Here is a 20111-nt window from a genome sequence, read left to right as displayed (position 1 = left end):
CTATAGTATTGTAAGACCCACAAACTGTTATGACTATGCAACAACATTGACCTAAGGAAGTATATACAGAAAGAGGATGGTGACAGTAGTAACTAACTGGCCTCAGGAGACACACATTCTCTGCTACATCAGGTGTTTGGCAAACACCAGGCATCCTGAGTTGTTGGCAATATTTCATTTTAGTTTTCATACTGTTACCTCTCTCCTTCATTCAGAAATTTTGCTATCGTCTGTTCTTTCTTAACTATCTTGTGGGTATATAGTGTACATAGTGTGTTGTAGGATGTAAGAGTTATTAACAAACCATTTTTGAATGCATTTCAGTACTAAAGACTGTATGAACATACTGAACAGTGGATGAGGAATGAGTGAGGAGAACACGTGAAAGTTTTGTAGAATAACATAATGTAAAATGTAAGTGTGATGAAATGTGACTACACCTGTTTATGTATAAGTTTCAGAACAGAGGCAGTACTGTTATGGCCAACAATGTACAAAGCCAAGAGATTTTGTACATAAATGAAGATGAACATCATGTATATATTATGACAACTGCAAACTGAGGAGTTACTGTAAATATTTTCAGTGATTTTTTTCATTCGGAGTGTATTTGTATATATTATTTAATATTTTCTAAAAAGTTCAGAAATGTATCTACTAGTATTTCAGAAAGTAGTAAAAAATTTAAGATCAGAAACAAAGAACTTACATAGAAAAGAGAAATGTTTTTTAGCAGTAACTTGCTTGAGTGAATTTGTGTCCGACGTGCCTAATAATGACTGGTGTCTGTAGTTTGAACTGGGTAAAGATAGGGACAATTAAGAGTAACATTTACTTTTTGATTAGCAGAGGTTAGTTTACTTTTTAGTGAAAATTATTTTTTTCTGAAGAAAAATTTACACTGAAAAATACTGTAGTGCAGTAATGTTACAACTAAATATGTACAATCATATCCAGAAAATTGTCTTTGTAAACATAACAATCATGATAAATGAACAGTGTACGTATTTGAAGCAAACAAGTTTAACATTCTTCTTTGTAGGAAGAAAAGTAATGATTGTTTGGCTTAGACTTAATATAATGAAAACTGGATATGAGACTCACTTCTATCTGACAGGCCTTCAACACATTTCACTGATGGCAGTCGCTTGTGTGTGCACAGTGTTTGTTGTTGTAAAAAGTGCATTTCAGTTGCAACTAAAATTTTATTTTGGTTTTGTGTCTCGTTTATCTTTTATTGCAGCAGTATTATTCTGCAGTAGCAGGATACAATAGTATTCTTTGTAAGACTATCAGTTCTTACCAGTCAAAATTTAAAAAATTAACTGAAAATTAAAACTATGAACAATTTCCCGAATTCTGAAAAATCCCTGGATTTTTCCAATTTTCTCCTGGATGAAAAAAATTCTCAGGTTTCTGCCGGATTTCCCGGTTGTCTCGGTGCGTATACACATCCGCCAGGCGGATTCGATCTGGGGTCAGCATGCCTACCCGAGTCCAGGAAGCAGCGGATTAGCGCTCTCAGCTAACCCGGTGAATGGAGACACACACACACACACACACACACACACACACACACACACACACACACACACACACACACACACACACTCTTCAGATACCTTTTGAATAGTAAAAATGGCAGCATTAAGTCTTTGAACAAGATCCTGAATGTGGGCTTTCCACAACGGGCAACAGGTTACTATCTATCTGAGCAACCAGAAATTTGAACTATTCAGTTTCACTTATAATATGCCAATTCTGTGGAATTAAAATGTCAGGTTTTGGTTAACTGTGTGTTAGAGACCATGAAAACTGAGTCTTAACTGTGATGTAGCATTAGTTTATTTTCTACAAGCCATGAACTTAAGCCACGAACTGCGATGTTTAAAACTGAGCCAATGTTGCACACCATCCTTTACTACCAAGCTAGTGTCATCAGCAAACACAAATATTTTAAAGTTACCCATAATACTAGAGTGTGTATCACTTATATAAATAAGCAACAGGAGTGGCCCCAACACTGATCCCTGAGGCACCCCCCCCCCCCCCCCACCCCTTCACCCAATTGACTGTACCCCACTCAAACCCTACATCACAGCCATTCTCAACATTTTGAATAATGACCTTTTGCCGTCTGTTGCTCAAGTAAGAGGTGAACCAATTGTGAGCTACTGGCTATATTCTGTAATGGTCGAACTTCTGGAGCAATATTTTGTGATAAACACAAACAAACACCTTAGGTAAATCAAAAATTATACTCAGCATTTGAAACCTTTTGTTTAACCCATCTACTACTACAGAGAGAAAAGAGAATATAGCATTTTCAGCTTTTAAATGACTTCTAAAGCCGACCTCTACATCTGATAGCAAATTGTGTGATATAAAATGATCAATTATCCTTCCATACACAGCCTTTTCAACAGCATTAGCAAACACTGATGGCATAGAAACAGGCCTAAAATTATCTACATTATCCCTTTCTCCCTTTTTATAAAGCAGCTTTATACTGAGTACTTTAATTGTTCAGGAAACTGACCATTCCTAAAGGAAAAATTACAAATATGGCTAAATACAGGGCTAACTTGTGCAGCACAGAAATATTCCGATAGGCACTCCAACATATACGTGAGAGTCCTTAATCTTCAGTGACGTATTTAATTCTAAAGATGGACAAACAAGCTATTAAGCACGTGGTAATAGTGTTTTGGCTCATCTGTGTATGTTGTGGACTTTTTATCTCCAGATATATAGACAATACTTTTGCTGTCCAACCTCATGGCACTGAGAATCTGAATGACATTTTAGAACACCTGAATTCAAACCATCTGAATATTTCTTTCACAATGGAGGCGAAAAAGGATGGTTGAATTCCCTTAACCTTCCCCTTCCTTGATGTGCTGGTCAGGACGAAGGTGGATGCTTTGTTGGTACATTCAGTTTATTAGAAGTCTTCTCACACTGACTTATCTACAGGCTCCCAGCTGCCACCATCTGGCCCAGCACGAAAGGGATACTGTACTTTGTAACGGGCCCAAATCATTTCAGATCCTGAGAGTTTGTCAGGCTGAGTTACCCATCTTGATGTCACCTTTCAGCCACCAAAGTCTATGTCTTTTCACTTTATGCAGGGATCATTTCAAACATGATAGCTTGAATTTTGCGGAAATTTGCGTTAAATGTGTTTTTTTGGCCACTGTCAAAGACCAGGGTCCTTTTAGGTTCACTAATGAATGATCTTGGCTTTCATCAGGTAGGTGTCTGCTTTATTCCTTGCAGTTGTGCCATGTCATATATAGGTTAGGTATCAGGACTGTGGAGGGTCAGTGTACTGAGTGTAAGTGGCACACACGCTTACAACAGCTGAGCAAATCCGCCAATGCAGAAAATTGTCTTGGCACGGGTCACCCTATGGAATATAGCAAAACAGAGATTCTGGCGTGCACTTCCAGCTAATGGGATGGTGTTATTAAGGAAAAAGCTGAAATTAAATTAGCAAATAACCTTACAAACAGAGATGGCAGTTTTTGTTTATATTCTGCATGGAATCCTGCTCTCCCTCTTGTCGCAAAATGGGGGGTGGTGTTACAGCTATCTCACCCGCCGATTATTAACTTCACTGGCAGTACTTCAGACACCATTTATCTTTGATTTATGACAGTGAGGTTTAAAATTACCTTGTACAGCGTATACTTGCTGCAGTTATGCCTTGAAAATGGCAGGGTGAGCTGCTGTTGAAATATCAGTGGTTGTTGACAACATCACCTGGATGCATTCCTGGAAGTTATTTGAGTAAGGCAACAGCTGTTTCCACAGGGCTCCACACATGTACATTCCCCATTTGACAAATACTCGAGCACCCTATCACACCTCGTACAGCCCACTAAATCACTCTATGTTACGCCTATAAAACATATCTGGAATTACCTGGAACTGTGGGTGAAACATGGCAACTAACATCGCCGCAGTTTGGTATCTACATGCAATCTGATCATTAATTAATAACTTCAGCAGGATATTGCAGGCCTGAAGAAACCCTGAGACATGTCTCCTCACCCATCTCAAGCCATTACCAATGCTGTTGGCGATGTTACATCGTATTATCATTACATTTCCTGCGGTGACTCACTATTTGTCCAGTGTGCTCCTGTAACTAACATACATCACACTTTGCAGACCAAGTGTGGAATGCCCTCTAGTTTGAAGGTCACATCAGAGGAATGAAACAGATACAATTAAACTGAAGGCTGTGAAACTGTCAGTAAGGAACAAACAATAACACAACTGCACAAAACAGTAAACTTTTATCACTGATGTGTCATTCACAAGGAGATGATCAGATTGTTACTGACGGATTTTAATGAGTCTTGGGTATTTTGTGGAGGGACGTGCCCCATATACCAACCTAGCAAATTTTACACAAAATTAGGGGATGGAGTTACTGCTACCTCACCCTAGAATATCGATGTCGAGGTTTTATGCACAGTTCCTATACCTGCACCATTAGCCAGATTTTCATAAAGTGAGCACAGCACAGGTGTTAAGGTTCACAGCTACCATGCTGGTGGTGAGGGTTCAAACTGTGCCTGTATATTGTCTTTCTGATTTCATCATTGAGAATATGATTAAATAGTATATGTGGTGTCAGTGAGGGACAGTAGACAACGAGGTGAGGTCATGTCCAGCACATGCCAAACACTGACAAAATATTTGGAATTTTAACTATGAACCATAAATGGAATACACATTTAAAGAAAGCATGCTGTAACAATTGATTTATTAATGAAATTATTATAGCAAAAATGTCTATTTTTGAATAATTTTGTATGATATATGCTATTAAATGATATTCTGTATGACTGGAGAGTGTATGTACACAGGCACAATTTGAACCCTTGCTGCCAGTGTGGTAGCTCTAAACTTTGGCCATTGTCTTACATTTATTTGAACATGACAGGTAAAGGAAATATTCATAAAATACAACATTGATTTTCTCAGAAACTAAGGGTCATCATCAAACGAAAATCCACTGGCCAGATATTTGGGGCAGGTCCCTCTATAACATACCTAAAACTCATCAAAATCAATTAGTAATGGGTCTGATGGTTTCCTTATCAGACAGAACTAAAGTTGAGATAACTACTTCATGCAACGGCGAAACTCAGAATGTGCCAAACAACTTAACTTTAACATACAGCAAATAAATGCTATAGAAAGCTGCTTCTATTTAATAGGTTTTGGGTTTTGTACCTTTACACTGAGATTCTCTGTTTATGTATTTGTTGCACAGGACTGATTTATAATGGGGTTTCAGCTTTGAAACTCATTGAGACTGAAGAAATAAGGCAATATTATTTTTTAACTACCCGACTTGGCAAATTTTATCACACAGTTCAGGATACAACATCGTTATTAGAGTGATATTTTCACTCTGCAGTGGAGTATGTGCTGATATGAAACTTCCTGGCAGATTACAACTGTGTGACGAACTGAGACTCGAACTCAGGACCTTTGCCTTTCGCGGACAAGTGCTCTACCATCTGAGCCACCCAAGAAGAACTCACGATCCGCCATCACAGCTTAAATTCTGCCAGTACCTCATCTCCTACATTCCAAACTCCACAGAAGCTCTTCTGCAAACCTTGCACAACTAGCACTCCTGGAACATTGTTATTGGTTTCTGTTGAAAGACTGTTTTGATGCACCTCTCAAGTTATTCTATCCTGTCAAAGCTGCTGCACTGTCAAAGAGGCTCCTTCTCTGAATAATAACAGCATTCTACAACCATTTGAACCTGCTTATTGTAGTCAACCGTGGTCTCCTCCTACAATTTTTATCTCCCCCATCCCCCTCACCCCCCCCCCCCACCCCCCACCCCCACTTCCCTTCGTTACCAAACTGAAAATTCCTTGACACCTCAGACTATGTCCTATTTACAGATCCCTTCTTTCAATCAAGTTCTCCCAAAAATTTATTTATTCCCCATTTGATTTCAGTATCCCATTAGTTTCTCGGTCTACCCATCTAATCTCCAGCATTGCTCTGTAGCACCACATTTCGAAAGCTTCTATTTTCTTCTTGCCCCGACGTTTTGGTGCCACATTTTACTTCTGCACAAATCTAGACCCACACAAATAAGTACAAAAGCTACACCCACAAAATATCTTCAATCTTTAAATTTAAAGACAATGGCAGATGATTTTTTTTTTTTTTTTTTTTCCCTGCTGTGCCAGTCTGCATTTTTCATCCTCTCTAGTTAAGCCCATGCCAGTTATTTTGCTGACCGTATGGCAAAAGCTCACTACCCAGCTGTTTTGCACTTCCTGAGCGCACAAGCTCACAGTACAGCCCGTGCCGATGCAGCACATACCATTTTGGCAGGCAGAAAATGCCACTGTCCTCTCTCCGCACTTCCTGCCGCACCACCAGACGTGCAGTCCCGACAGCTGCGGCACTCACTCACTTGTGTATCCGGAAGCTCTGGTCCTGGTGGCCCTGGGTGGCGATCATGATGTCCGCCTCGTCCAACACAAACACCGAAATGAGGCCCAGGTCGAAGAATTTGAACTTCACCCCCCAGTCCAGCACTTTGCCAGGTGTCCCGATGATTATGTGCTCCGTGATTTTGGTGCCCCTGGGAACTGAATAATGATGGCAGTTTGTAATTGCACTATAGTCAGGTCGCACTTACTGCAATAGTAAAGAGTTGCAGACAAGTCAGTATAAAATATTTACAAACTTAATGTTCTCCAGACACGTGAAGTAGAATTGAATTTTGAGTCACTGGAAATGAAGTTCAATAACAGCAACTAAGTGTAATAGCTAACTCAATTTGTAAAGGTCTGCACTAGTTATGCTGTAATGTTCACTGTTCAAGTGTTGCTGGATTCCAGTTTCAATAAATTTCACAGTTCACAGTGAAGGTTTCCATGAAGAAGGTTCAAAATAATTTCAGAAAGAAGGAGACAACCCACCAAACAGGAGAAGAATTTAGTAGTTGGCAGAGACAGAAAAAACTGGACGAGTGGAAGTAGGACTCGCACACCGAGGGTTCCCAATCAACTTAATTATGTATACAAAGATGAGGTGACTTACCGAACAAAAGCGCTGGCAGGTCGATAGACACACAAACAAACAAACACAAACATACACACAAAATTCAAGCTTTCGCAACAAACTGTTGCCTCATCAGGAAAGAGGGAAGGAGAGGGGAAGACGAAAGGAAGTGGGTTTTAAAGGAGAGGGTAAGGAGTCATTCCAATCCCGGGAGCGGAAAGACTTACCTTTGGGGGAAAAAAGGACAGGTATACACTCGCACACACGCACATATCCATCCACACATACAGACACAAGCAGACATATTAAATATGTCACAAAATTCAAGCTTTCGCAACAAACTGTTGCCTCATCAGGAAAGAGGGAAGGAGAGGGGAAGACGAAAGGAAGTGGGTTTTAAAGGAGAGGGTAAGGAGTCATTCCAATCCCGGGAGCGGAAAGACTTACCTTAGGGGGAAAAAAGGACAGGTATACACTCGCACACACGCACATATCCATCCACACATACAGACACAAGCAGACATATTGAAATATGTCTGCTTGTGTCTGTATGTGTGGATGGATATGTGCGTGTGTGCGAGTGTATACCTGTCCTTTTTTCCCCCTAAGGTAAGTCTTTCCGCTCCCGGGATTGGAATGACTCCTTACCCTCTCCTTTAAAACCCACTTCCTTTCGTCTTCCCCTCTCCTTCCCTCTTTCCTGATGAGGCAACAGTTTGTTGCGAAAGCTTGAATTTTGTGTGTATGTTTGTGTTTGTTTGTGTGTCTATCGACCTGCCAGCGCTTTTGTTCGGTAAGTCACCTCATCTTTGTTTTTATATATAATTTTTCCCACGTGGAATGTTTCCTTCCATTATATTAATTATGTATACAGATAGTTTATCCATCCCAGGAATCGAGAATTGCAACCATCATTTCCTGTTTATGGCATTGATAGAGACAATATGTCAGTCCCAGGAATTCCAACAGCTTATCAAAATCTCTACAATAGTTCATGAGACTAGCCCCGACATATAAAAAGGAGTGGGGGGGACTTCAGTTTATATCCTTAGAGAGAAAAGACCTTGTAAAATGTTTTCATTTACTTTCTAAAACATAACTACACCTTACATTTTACATTTCCATTCATAATATTTTTATTATGCTTTTGACAGATGATAAATGCATTAAGCTCTATTTTTTATGAAATATTATTACAATTTATCAATTTTCAGATTTTTCTTTTACTTTTACTGTGAAACCTTTTTCTCAACACATTTTACGATTCTAAGTCAACGGGATGCACCCTCTAGGTTGTGATGGGGCCTGCGAATACCAAAATATGTGGCATAAATCTCCATACAGTTTGACTGCATTAACTTTGAAGTTTAAATGTTTTACACGGCCAAGGGACCATAGATCTTAGTAAGTGACATAAATTTCAACTTGGTACGTCTTCTTGTTCCTAAGAAAAACTGTTCATAACAGACAGATTTTAATTTTGATATATTTACCTAAAGACATGTGGCACTTACACAAAAACCTCAAATTCTCATTTAGACTGGGCTTTTCTATTCAAGTTATTGTCTCAACTGTTAACTGAAAATCTCAGGTTCCGGACTTTGATTACATACTATTAATGCCCTCATTTTTCTGTACAAAATGACATATAGCACCAACTGATTAACTTACTAATTAAAAATGTAATATTAACAATATAAGGAAAAGATATATTGCTACTTAACATAAAGATGACACTTTAAGTTTCAGACAGGCACAATGAAAGCACACAGTCCAAGCTGCACGAGATGGCAGTCGCGAGCGTGAGGTATGCTTGCTTGTGTGTGTGTGTGTGTGTGTGTGTGTGTGTGTGTGTGTTGGTGTGGGCGGGCGGGCGGGGGGGGGGGGGGGGGGTCTAGCTCATTAAAGGAGTCACCTGAAAGCCAGCAAAGTTTTCATTCTTTTTTGCCTGCTTCACAACTCATGCTTCTGCTATTTAGCTAGTTGTCTCCTTTATTTCTAAATTACATAAAGACAATGTTCAGTAACTTTTGACTTTTACTGGCTCTTACGCAAAAACAAATTTAATCAGTTGACGCATTTCTGAACCCTAAGACAATATAGCAATTTTATCTCGTACTGAAATAACAATTTGCTGCCCCACGGTGAATTCAAGTCAGACAATTTAACAATTTTATCTCTTACTGAAATAATAATTTGCTGCTCCACGGTGGATTCTAAGTCGGAGACATACCAAAGGTACGGTTACAACAAAACACCTTCATTAGCAGAGAAGTGTTATTCACAGTCCAAAACTAGGATCTCTTGTTATTACTAACAACACACTAATGGGAAAAAAAATCTGAACACCAAAAGATAATTAATGTAGAGTACTGAAATTTCGGGAATAAACTGTCTAGGTAACATATTTAAGTGATCAACATTGCTACATCACAGGTTAATGCAAGCACCAGGTAAGCCATTGCAAATGTGAAATGCTGGTACATTAATACTGCTGTAACTGCTAAAACGTTGAATGCAAGCATGCAAAGGAGCATGCACTGTGTTGCATGGGTTCCAGGTGTCAATTTGTGAGATGAAGTTGCACACCTATTGCACTTGGTCAGTCAATACAGGGACAGTTAATACTAGTTCTGGATGACAGAGTTGTCATCCGAAGATGTTCCACATGTGCTAAACTGGAGACAGATCTAGTGATTAAGCAAGCCAATGCGACATGTCTACACATTGTACAGCATGTTGGGTTACGATAGTGGTAGGTGAACAAGCATTGTCCTGTTGGAAATTGCTGCCCAGAATGCTGTTCACGAATGGCAGCACGACAGGTCAAATCACTAAACAGACACACAAATTCGCAGTCAGGTGCATGGGATAACCACGAGAGTGCTTCTGTTGTCATACAAAATCGCACCCCTGACCATAACTACAGTGTGTCTAGCACACAGACAGACTGGCTGCAGGCTCTCAACTGACCTCCTCCTAACACACACATGGCCATCACTGGCACCAAACCAGAACCAGCTTTCCCCGCAAAAAACAACAAATGTTCAACCTGGCCTCCGACGAGCTCTTACTCGACACCACTGAATCTGAAAATGGCAGTGGTTTGGGGTCGGTGGAATGCACACTGTTGCGCATCTGGCTCGGAGTTGTCGTTGAAGTAACTGATTCGTAATATTTACAACGTCACAATGGTGCCAACTGCAGCTCAAATTGCTGCTGCAGATGCAGTGCAAATATGCCAGAGCCATACGCTGAACAATATGGTCTTCCCTCTTGGTAGTGCTGTGTGGCCACCCAGAATCTGGCCTTCTTGTGACCATACATTCTCATGACTACCGTTGCCAGCAACTATGTATAGTGGCTACATTCCTGCAAAGTCTTTCTGCAATATTGCACAAGTAACATCCATCTCCTCTTAGTCCTATTATACGAGCTCATTCAAACTGTGTATGTGTGAGTGGGTGGGGGGGGAGGGGGGGGGGCGTTGATAATAGCACCTCTGTTGCCTTATAGATATTCTTGGCGAACATCAACTCCCCATATCCAACCTCTAAGGTAACTAACGAGCACAGCTGTTGACAGCTTGTATTTACAGCAAACCTGACCTGCAGTAAATGAAGCAGGCAAAAAGGAATACAAACGTCTCAAAAATGAGATCGACAGGAAGTGCAAAATGGCTAAGCAGGGATGGCTAGAGGACAAATGTAAGGATGTAGAGGCTTATCTCACTAGGGGTAAGATAGATACTGCCTACAGGGAAATTAAAGAGACCTTTGGAGAGAAGAGAACCACTTGTATGAATATCAAGAGTTCAGATGGCAACCCAGTTATAAGCAAAGAAGGGAAGGCAGAAAGGTGGAAGGAGTATATAGAGGGTTTATACAAGGGTGATGTACTTGAGGAGAATTTTATGGAAATGGAAGAGGACGTAGATGAAGGTGAAATGGGAGATACGATACTGCGTGAAGAGTTTCACAGAGCACTGAAAGACCTGAGTCGAAACAAGACCCCGGGAGTAGACAACATTCCATTAGAACTACTGACGGCCTTGGGAGAGCCAGTCCTGACAGATCTCTACCATCTGGTGAGCAAAATGTATGAGGCAGGAGAAATACCCTCAGACTTCAAGAAGAATATAATAATTCCAATCCCAAAGAAAGCAGGTGTTTACAGATGTGAAAATTACCGAGTTGTAACACATGAGGCAATACTGACCCTGCGACTTATCTTAGAAGAAAGATTATGGAAAGGCAAACCTAGGTTTCTAGCATTTCTACACTTAGATAAAGCTTTTGACAATATTGGCTGGAATACTCTCTTTCAAATTCCGAAGGTGGCAGGGGTAAAATATAGGGAGCGAAAGGCTATTTACAATTTGTACAGAAACCAGATGGCAGTTATAAGAGTCGAGGGACATGAAAGGGAAGCAGTGGTTGGGAAGGGAGTAAGACAGGGTTGTAGCCTCTCCCCGATGTTGTTCAATCTGTATATTGAGCAAGCAGTGAAGGAAACAAAAGAAAAATTCGGAGTAGGTATTAAAATCCATGGAGAAGAAATAAAAACTTTGAGGTTCGCCGATAACATTGTAATTCTGTCAGAGACAGCAAAGGACCTGGAAGAGCAATTGAACGGAATGGAAAGTGTCTTGAAAGGAGGATATAAGATGAACATCAACAAAAGCAAAACTAGGATAATGGAATGTAGTCGAATTAAGTCGGGTGATGCTGAGGGAATTAGATTACGAAATGACACACTTAAAGTAGTAAAGGAGTTTTGCTATTTGGGGAGCAAAATAACTGATGATGGTCAAAGTAGAGAGGATATAAAATGTAGACTGGCAATGGCAAGAAAGGCGTTTCTGAAGAAGAGAAATTTTTTAACATTGAGTATTGATTTAAGTGTCAGGAAGCGTCTTCTGAAAGTATTTGTATGGAGTGTAGCCATGTATGTAAGTGAAACGAGGACGATAAATAGTTTAGACAAGAAGAGAACAAAAGCTTTCGAAATGTGGTGCTACAGAAGAATGCTGAAGATAAGGTGGGTAGATCACGTAACTAATGAGGAGGTATTGAATAGAATTGGGGAGAAGAGAAGTTTGTGGCACAACTTGACTAGAAGAAGGGATCGGTTGGTAGGACATGTTTTGAGGCATAAAGGGATCACCAATTTAGTATTGGAGGGCAGCGTGGAGGGTAAAAATCGCAGAGGGAGACCAAGAGATGAATACACTAAGCAGATTCAGAAGGATGTAGGTTGCAGTAAGTACTGGGAGATGAAGAAGCTTACACAGGATAGAGAAGCATGGAGAGCTGCATCAAACCAGTCTCTGGACTGAAGACAACAACAACAACTGACCTGCATCCTCACAGTGGCGCTAATAGCACAAGTCTTACGTGAATGGCACAAAATCTGAATAGACATCGTCTTTCAGATGTAGAAATACACCTACCAACTTTCATTTGTGTCACACAATTCCTTGGTGTTGTGACTTTCTCTTCCATCAGCGTACTTTAACGCAAATCCCACCTCTTGTTTCATGGTTCTATGTATGGTCCAAGTTTGAGGATATTTATGTAAATACTTCGAAAATTTCTTACAAAGGCTTATTACACACAGTTTGTGCAAACAATTTTAGTTACTACAGTAACATAGACCTTGTACCACCAAATAATTCCTATGTCGTTATAATACAAATACTGTCACGCTGTTTATTTAGTAGAATTTAAGCATTATTAATTACTATATTTTGTGTAAAAGCAAGGACTTTATGAAAACAATAACTTCCAAATTATTGCAGTTAAGGTAAATTCAAATGTTTCTACAATCACAAGACCTAGAACTTTAAATTGATGTACATCATTGTTTCTGTAAGAATTTATTAGTGAGGTCAAGTTTCTTCAACCCCATGGTTTTATGAAATTTTAAATATAATGTTGTTCTGATGAACCTAAATTCTCATCAAAACAAACTGCACTATAGCTATCAGGAAAAACATTAACTCTGTTTTCAAATGTTCCTTTACAAAGGAAAATCCAGGATAATTGGCCCAATTTAATCCTTTTACCACTGAAAAGATGAATGAAATAAATATTAGTAGAAGTGGTGTTGAGAAACAGCTGAAATCATTAAAATTGAACAAAGTTCCAGGGCCCGATGAAATCCTCCTAAGATTCTATACTGAATTTGCGGCCAAGTAAGCACCTCTTCAAACTGTAACCTATTGTAGATACCTCGAACATAAAACTGTGCCCATTCTTGGGAGGGGAAAAAAATAAAAAAGCACAGGTCACACCTGTCTACAAGAAGGGTAGCAGAAATGATCGACAAAACTACTGTCAAATATCCTTGACATCGATTTGTTGTAGAATCTTAGAACATATTGTTGCTCAAATATAACGAGGTATCTTTAACGGAATGACCTCCACAATGCCAACCAGCACGGATTCCGAAAACATCGATTGTATGAAACCCAACTCGCACTTCTCTCTCACACGACATACTGAAAGCTTTGTATCAAGGCAATCAGGTAGATACAGTATTTCTTGACTTAGTATGACACCTATGGTCATTGTTAAAAGTATGATCATATGGGGTATCAAGGAAAATTTGTGACGATTGAGGGCTTTCTGGCAGGGAGGACGCAGCATGTTATTCTGGATGGAGAGTCATCGCCAGATAAAGGAGTAACTTCAATTGTACCCCAGGAAAGTGTATTGGGACCTTTGCTGTTCATGTCGTATATTAGTTGAAGACAATATTAATAGCAATGTCAGCCTTTCTGCAGATGATGCACTTATCTATAATGAAGTACTATATACAGAAGCTGTACAAACATTCAGTCAGATTTTAATCAGATCGCAAAGTTTGGTAACTTGTTTTAAATGTTCAGAAATGAAAAACTGTGTACTTCACAAAATGAAAAAAGATAATGTCTTATGACTATAATATCAATAAGTCACTGTTGGTATCAGCCAACTCATACAAATACCTGGGTGTAACACTTTGTAAGGATATGAAATGGAATAATCACATAGACTCAGTCGTGGGTAAAGCTTAGCAATCACTCGTGTGACTGGTTCTAGAATAATGCTAAAGTGAGTGGGACCTGTAACAAATAGGACTAATGGGGGATACTGAATGTATACAAAGAAGGGCAGCACGAATGATCACAGGATTGTGTCGCAGGGATACTGAAGGAACTGAACAGTAAGAGATGACAATAAATGCGAACTATCCCGAGAAAGTCTTAAAGTTTCAAGAACCAGGTTTAAATGATGACTCTAGGAATATGCTACAACTCCCTAAGTATCACTCACATAGGGATCATGATGGTAAGACTAGAATAGTTACTGCACATGCGTGCGCGCACTCGCTCACACACACACACACACACACACACACACACACACACACACACACACACACTCATTCTTCCTGCACTCCATATGAAGAAACCCTAGTAACTGGTACAGTGGAATGTACCCTCTGTCATGACCTCCTAGTGGATTGCAGAGTATAGATGTAGATAAAAATTCTTTTGTAGCATTTTCTATTCACATGTTGAAATAACAGGTTATCATAAATGATCACTTTTATGTCACATATCGTACAAGACCTTATGCACTTGTACCTCTTTACTTCCAAAATATTGAACATGATGAAGTAGGTTACCTGTTCTCTCTATAATGCATTATTCTTGATTGTTAGCAATCAAGGTATCATCAAATTGGTATTTAGAGTTCCAACAAAACATTTATGTTACGCTGCATGAACTCCATGCCACTTTTGACTTACAACAGTGAAACAAAATAGGAAAGACTACTGTTCAATGCGTTACCACATTATGGAAAATATTTCACACCACCTGGGTCACTTCACTCGTCACATACCACAAAAAGGTTAATAGATAATATAAAACATAAAGCAGCAGTATAACCCTGTCTAGTAACCGTAATCCGACACGACCAGGACACGCAGGCCAACTGGCCGAGGACGTCGACAGTGAGTTGCCAAAACACACAGCAAGGCAACAGCTACGGATGGATACAGCACAATGTAAAGTCTGAAGAGTGAATCAAACTAAGCAAGATCAGGAACCAAAGAACGACGGGCACGACATGCAATACCAGAATGCAGTCTGAACATGCCTGATTTCTGAGCCCCTGCACTGCCGGCTTTGAACTTAGAATAATGATTCACTTTCCCAAAAATATCCAGCAATGCCAGAAGATTTTGGGACAAGGAAAGAAGTCAACAGCAGAAATGTTACGGTCAGTGAGCAGAATCCCATCTTCGGTGAGCGAGTGGCCAAGTTAGTCTGCTGTTCCTGGAAAAACTGGCATTTGTGCCAACATCACTTTAACTCTGCAGCACACAACATAGGAAAGAGGATACGGAGGTTACGCAGGAGGTTTTGGCGTGTAGTACTCGTGACATTTAAGTCATCATGGTAGTAGGTGCAAGCTGGGATGGACATTGTTAACTGTTCCAGGCATCTCCGGAAGATATGCTAGAGCAGACTAGCTTCCAAAAGGCAAACACTTGTATCTGTATAAGCGAAACAGCATATCGATGACAACAATGTATTACGATTTCTCATCTAGTGGAATCTTAAGTAACCCTCAGCAAAGCCTATTTTGGAAAATAGCTATGAGAGGAGGTTCTCTCGATGGGGGTATGGGGTAGGTTTCCACCAGAGCTTGGGCATTGATCGTCGACTTAAAATCTCCACAAAGCTGGAGAGCACTATTCGGCTTCTGGAGCACGACCCGGAGTGTAGTCCAAGCACTAATTTTAACTGGTTCTATGACCCCAGCATTGTGAAGGCAACCAAGTTCATGTTTAACAGCCATCTGTAAGGAAACGGAAGAGGATGTGCTCAACAGAAATGGGGCACTGCATCTAGACATAAGGAAATGTGTGTCTCAAAATTGATGGCACGCCCCAGGCCAGGCTCAGACAGACACACGAAAGAAGCACAAAGGACACCATGTTCCTGGAAGGGGGCTGTGTCTGAGATGACCTGAACTTCATCCACAATAGAGAACTTGAATAGAGAGAAAGCATCCAGGCCGAAAATGTTGCCATACTGGTGAATTGACTTCTGAGGGGAATAGAGCTGTCACTATATGCAACCACCTTGCGAGAGGGCGGGACCGATGCCAGGTAACCCAGATGAGTTTGTCACAAGACTGAACAGGGCAACAGTGACTTCCATGTCAACTTGGAAACGAATGGCCTGACAAGCAATCGTGAGATCAATCAACAACTTGGGGCCACAGTGATTGCCCTGGGAAACGATGGCCGCAAGTTCGTGCATCGACCCGTGACCCACGTTAGGAGTGGGGTTAGAGTTACCCGACGGTTGATGGCAGACAATTCAGAGATGTCCATCCTTGCCACAACAGGTGCAGTGCACCCAATAATCAGGGCAGTTTGCCTGTTGCATCATGAAACAGTCAGGACAAGAAGGCAGACCCTGCTGTTTGCACTGAGACAGGTGGACTGGCTACTCAGAGGTCACCGACACTTCCAAAAGTGATGAATCACAGCGACGCCATCAGGATAAAGGCTTGTGAGAATTCCACCCCCGGGGCCATGGTTGAGCCACAGCAATCTGGGGGCAGGCCATAAAAAGTTCATTTGCTTCCTGCGCGATCTCATTATAGTGCACGATTTTCATTATGTCATCCAACGAAGAAGGGTTGAAGTGCGAACCCCTGATCGGGAGCCAACTGGACCACTACGTCACGGATCATGGAATCAGCATATGAGGTTTTGCGAGATGGGTTGGCCCAGGTAAAATCATGTTGTCGACGACACAGACTTTGCATATCAGTCACCCACGGTCAATAAGACTAGCCTGTTTGCTTGTGGTACTGATGGAACTCTAGGTGCTGTGCAACCATGTGGAACCATTGTGACTAACAGATCGACAGCAATGAACACATAATGAGTGCAAACGGATTTGAGAGGGGAGCCAACTTCTTAAGTAAGAAAAATGTCTCCGGGGAAGTCCAAGAAAGGAAGAGCAACTGTTGGAGAGCGTCATCAAAAACCCAAAATGTGGCGAAATGCTGTTTCAGCTGTTGCAAATACGTGTCTCGATCCTCCTTGGTATCGTTAAATGGCGGAAATGTGGGTGGGCGGGACTCCGTCTGGGAGGTGAACCTTGTACCGGTAATCGGTATGACACCAGCTGAATTTCCTGATGCAAAAGATCCATTTGCTGCTGGAATTGCTAATGGAACTGTTATTGTAATTACTGCTGCAGGAGTAGCTTTTGCTGTTGCTCTTCCATGAGCTGTCCAAGTTTCGCGTCCATAATGCACTGGTGACATCCCATCCTTATCGCCAATTCTAGTAAGTAGATTCCAACACAACGAGGAAATGCAGGCCGACTAGCCAATGGCGTCAGTGGTGAGTTGCCAAGAAACACAGCTATGGACGGATATGACAGAATGGAAAATCCGATGACTGAACCATATCGACAGCCTAGACGTCACAAGATCAGGAACCAAAGAGCATCAGGTACAATGTACAATACAAGAGCACATTCAGAGCACAACTGACTTTTGAGCCCCTGGACTGCATGCTTCACAGAGACCCCATTAGCACCAATAGGCTGGATGGCAAGCAAAATCTAGCATTCCAATGGTTTTGGGACTTGCTACAATCAACCCCATGGTACCATACAAGCAGCTTATTTGCCAAAAATGTAAAGGCCTAGCCATATTATTTATACTGTACGCTCACATCTGCCAAACACAAGTAACATGTGAACATCAATACTAACCACTAATTAAAAAAAGTTTACATTTATGCCATAAATGAAATGTAGATTCAAATGTGTGTGTTCTTAATCGCAAAAATAGGAACACCTGATATTTGTCAATTACAGCGTCAGCTTCCACTAATGGGGATCAATGCTTTGAATAAAACATACATATGTTTTGGTGTAGAATCCAAATATGCAATAAAAATTGGGGTGGCGGGCAGGAGGAGTTCCCTTAAAATACAAAGTTGAATCCGACCATGCGGAACAACGAAAAACTCCCAGAGCTTACCGAAAAACTCCCAGAGCTTACCGAAAAACTCCCAGAGCTTACCGAAAAACTCCCAGAGCTTACCGAAAAACTCCCAGAACTTACCGAAAAACTCCCAGAACTTACCGAAAAACTCCCAGAACTTACCGAAAAACTCCCAGAACTTACCGAAAAACTCCCAGAACTTACCGAAAAACTCCCAGAACTTTCCGAAAAACTCCCAGAACTTTCCGAAAAACTCCCAGAACTTTCCGAAAAACTCCCAGAACTTTCCGAAAAACTCCCAGAACTTTCCGAAAAACTCCCAGAACTTTCCGAAAAACTCCCAGAACTTTCCGAAAAACTCCCAGAACTTTCCGAAAAACTCCCAGAACTTTCCGAAAAACTCCCAGAACTTTCCGAAAAACTCCCAGAACTTTCCGAAAAACTCCCAGAACTTTCCGAAAAACTCCCAGAACTTTCCGAAAAACTCCCAGAACTTTCCGAAAAACTCCCAGAACTTTCCGAAAAACTCCCAGAACTTTCCGAAAAACTCCCAGAACTTTCCGAAAAACTCCCAGAACTTTCCGAAAAACTCCCAGAACTTTCCGAAAAACTCCCAGAACTTTCCGAAAAACTCCCAGAACTTTCCGAAAAACTCCCAGAACTTTCCGAAAAACTCCCAGAACTTTCCGAAAAACTCCCAGAACTTTCCGAAAAACTCCCAGAACTTTCCGAAAAACTCCCAGAACTTTCCGAAAAACTCCCAGAACTTTCCGAAAAACTCCCAGAACTTCCCGAAAAACTCCCAGAACTTCCCGAAAAACTCCCAGAACTTCCCGAAAAACTCCCAGAACTTCCCGAAAAACTCCCAGAACTTCCCGAAAAACTCCCAGAACTTCCCGAAAAACTCCCAGAACTTCCCGAAAAACTCCCAGAACTTCCCGAAAAACTCCCAGAACTTCCCGAAAAACTCCCAGAACTTTCCGAAAAACTCCCAGAACTTCCCGAAAAACTCCCAGAACTTTCCGAAAAACTCCCAGAACTTTCCGAAAAACTCCCAGAACTTTCCGAAAAACTCCCAGAACTTTCCGAAAAACTCCCAGAACTTTCCGAAAAACTCCCAGAACTTTCCGAAAAACTCCCAGAACTTTCTGAAAAACTCCCAGAACTTTCCGAAAAACTCCCAGAACTTTCCGAAAAACTCCCAGAACTTTCCGAAAAACTCCCAGAACTTTCCGAAAAACTCCCAGAACTTTCCGAAAAACTCCCAGAACTTTCCGAAAAACTCCCAGAACTTTCCGAAAAACTCCCAGAACTTTCCGAAAAACTCCCAGAACTTCCCGAAAAACTCCCAGAACTTCCCGAAAAAACTCCCAGAACTTCCCGAAAAAACTCCCAGAACTTCCCGAAAAAACTTCCAGAACTTCCCGAAAAAACTCCCAGAACTTCCCGAAAAAACTCCCAGAACTTCCCGAAAAATCCCGGTCTATTCCCAGTTTTCTCGTGGATTAAAAAATTCCCAGGTTTTTCCTGGATTTCCCAGTGTGTATTCACCCTGAATCATGAGAGTCTAGATTGTAATACACGTTTATTCAAATTTGACCGGTTTTGATCGTTACATGACCATGCAGCAGTTCCTGCTCCATACACAGCCACTGCCCACCAAAGTGGCTAGGTCTGAAGATGACCATCTAGTGACTGAAACCAGTCACCTTTAAATAAATGTGCATTGGGTTCTAGACTGTTGTAATTATTTTCAAAAACTATAGCTGGAACACTGATACTGCCAACAATGTTTTTGACGAAAAAAAAAAGTAGAAGAAGAAGAAGAAGAAGAAGAATAAGAATAAGTCTGATCAGTTTAGGGAAAAAATTTGAAGGAACTAAGTCAAGTGTCTGGCCTTTGCAGATGACTGTGCAATATTCTCAGAAAGCCCAGAGAAAGGGACTGCCCAGATCAGCTTCCTGCAAAGGATTGCCAGCAGAACAGGGCTGAGGATCACTACAGACTTGTGATAAATGGCA

The 20111-nt window shown here is 41.0% G+C and overlaps 1 protein-coding gene across 1 annotated transcript in view; it reads right to left on the bottom strand.

The window, feature by feature from the left end:
* LOC124719991 (DEAD-box helicase Dbp80-like) overlaps positions 1–20111 on the bottom strand; it is a 149325-nt gene that overhangs the window by 38605 nt on the left and 90609 nt on the right. Inside the window, exon 6 of the mRNA XM_047245218.1 lies at positions 6464–6641. Coding sequence (XP_047101174.1) covers positions 6464–6641 — 178 coding nt within the window. The remainder of the gene's footprint in view (positions 1–6463; positions 6642–20111) is intronic.

The sequence above is a fragment of the Schistocerca piceifrons genome, chromosome 11 (genome assembly GCF_021461385.2).
Source record: "Schistocerca piceifrons isolate TAMUIC-IGC-003096 chromosome 11, iqSchPice1.1, whole genome shotgun sequence".
Taxonomy (NCBI): domain Eukaryota; kingdom Metazoa; phylum Arthropoda; class Insecta; order Orthoptera; family Acrididae; genus Schistocerca; species Schistocerca piceifrons.
Note: the sequence above shows the minus strand (reverse complement) of the source record. Positions and strands in the feature narration are given on the sequence as shown.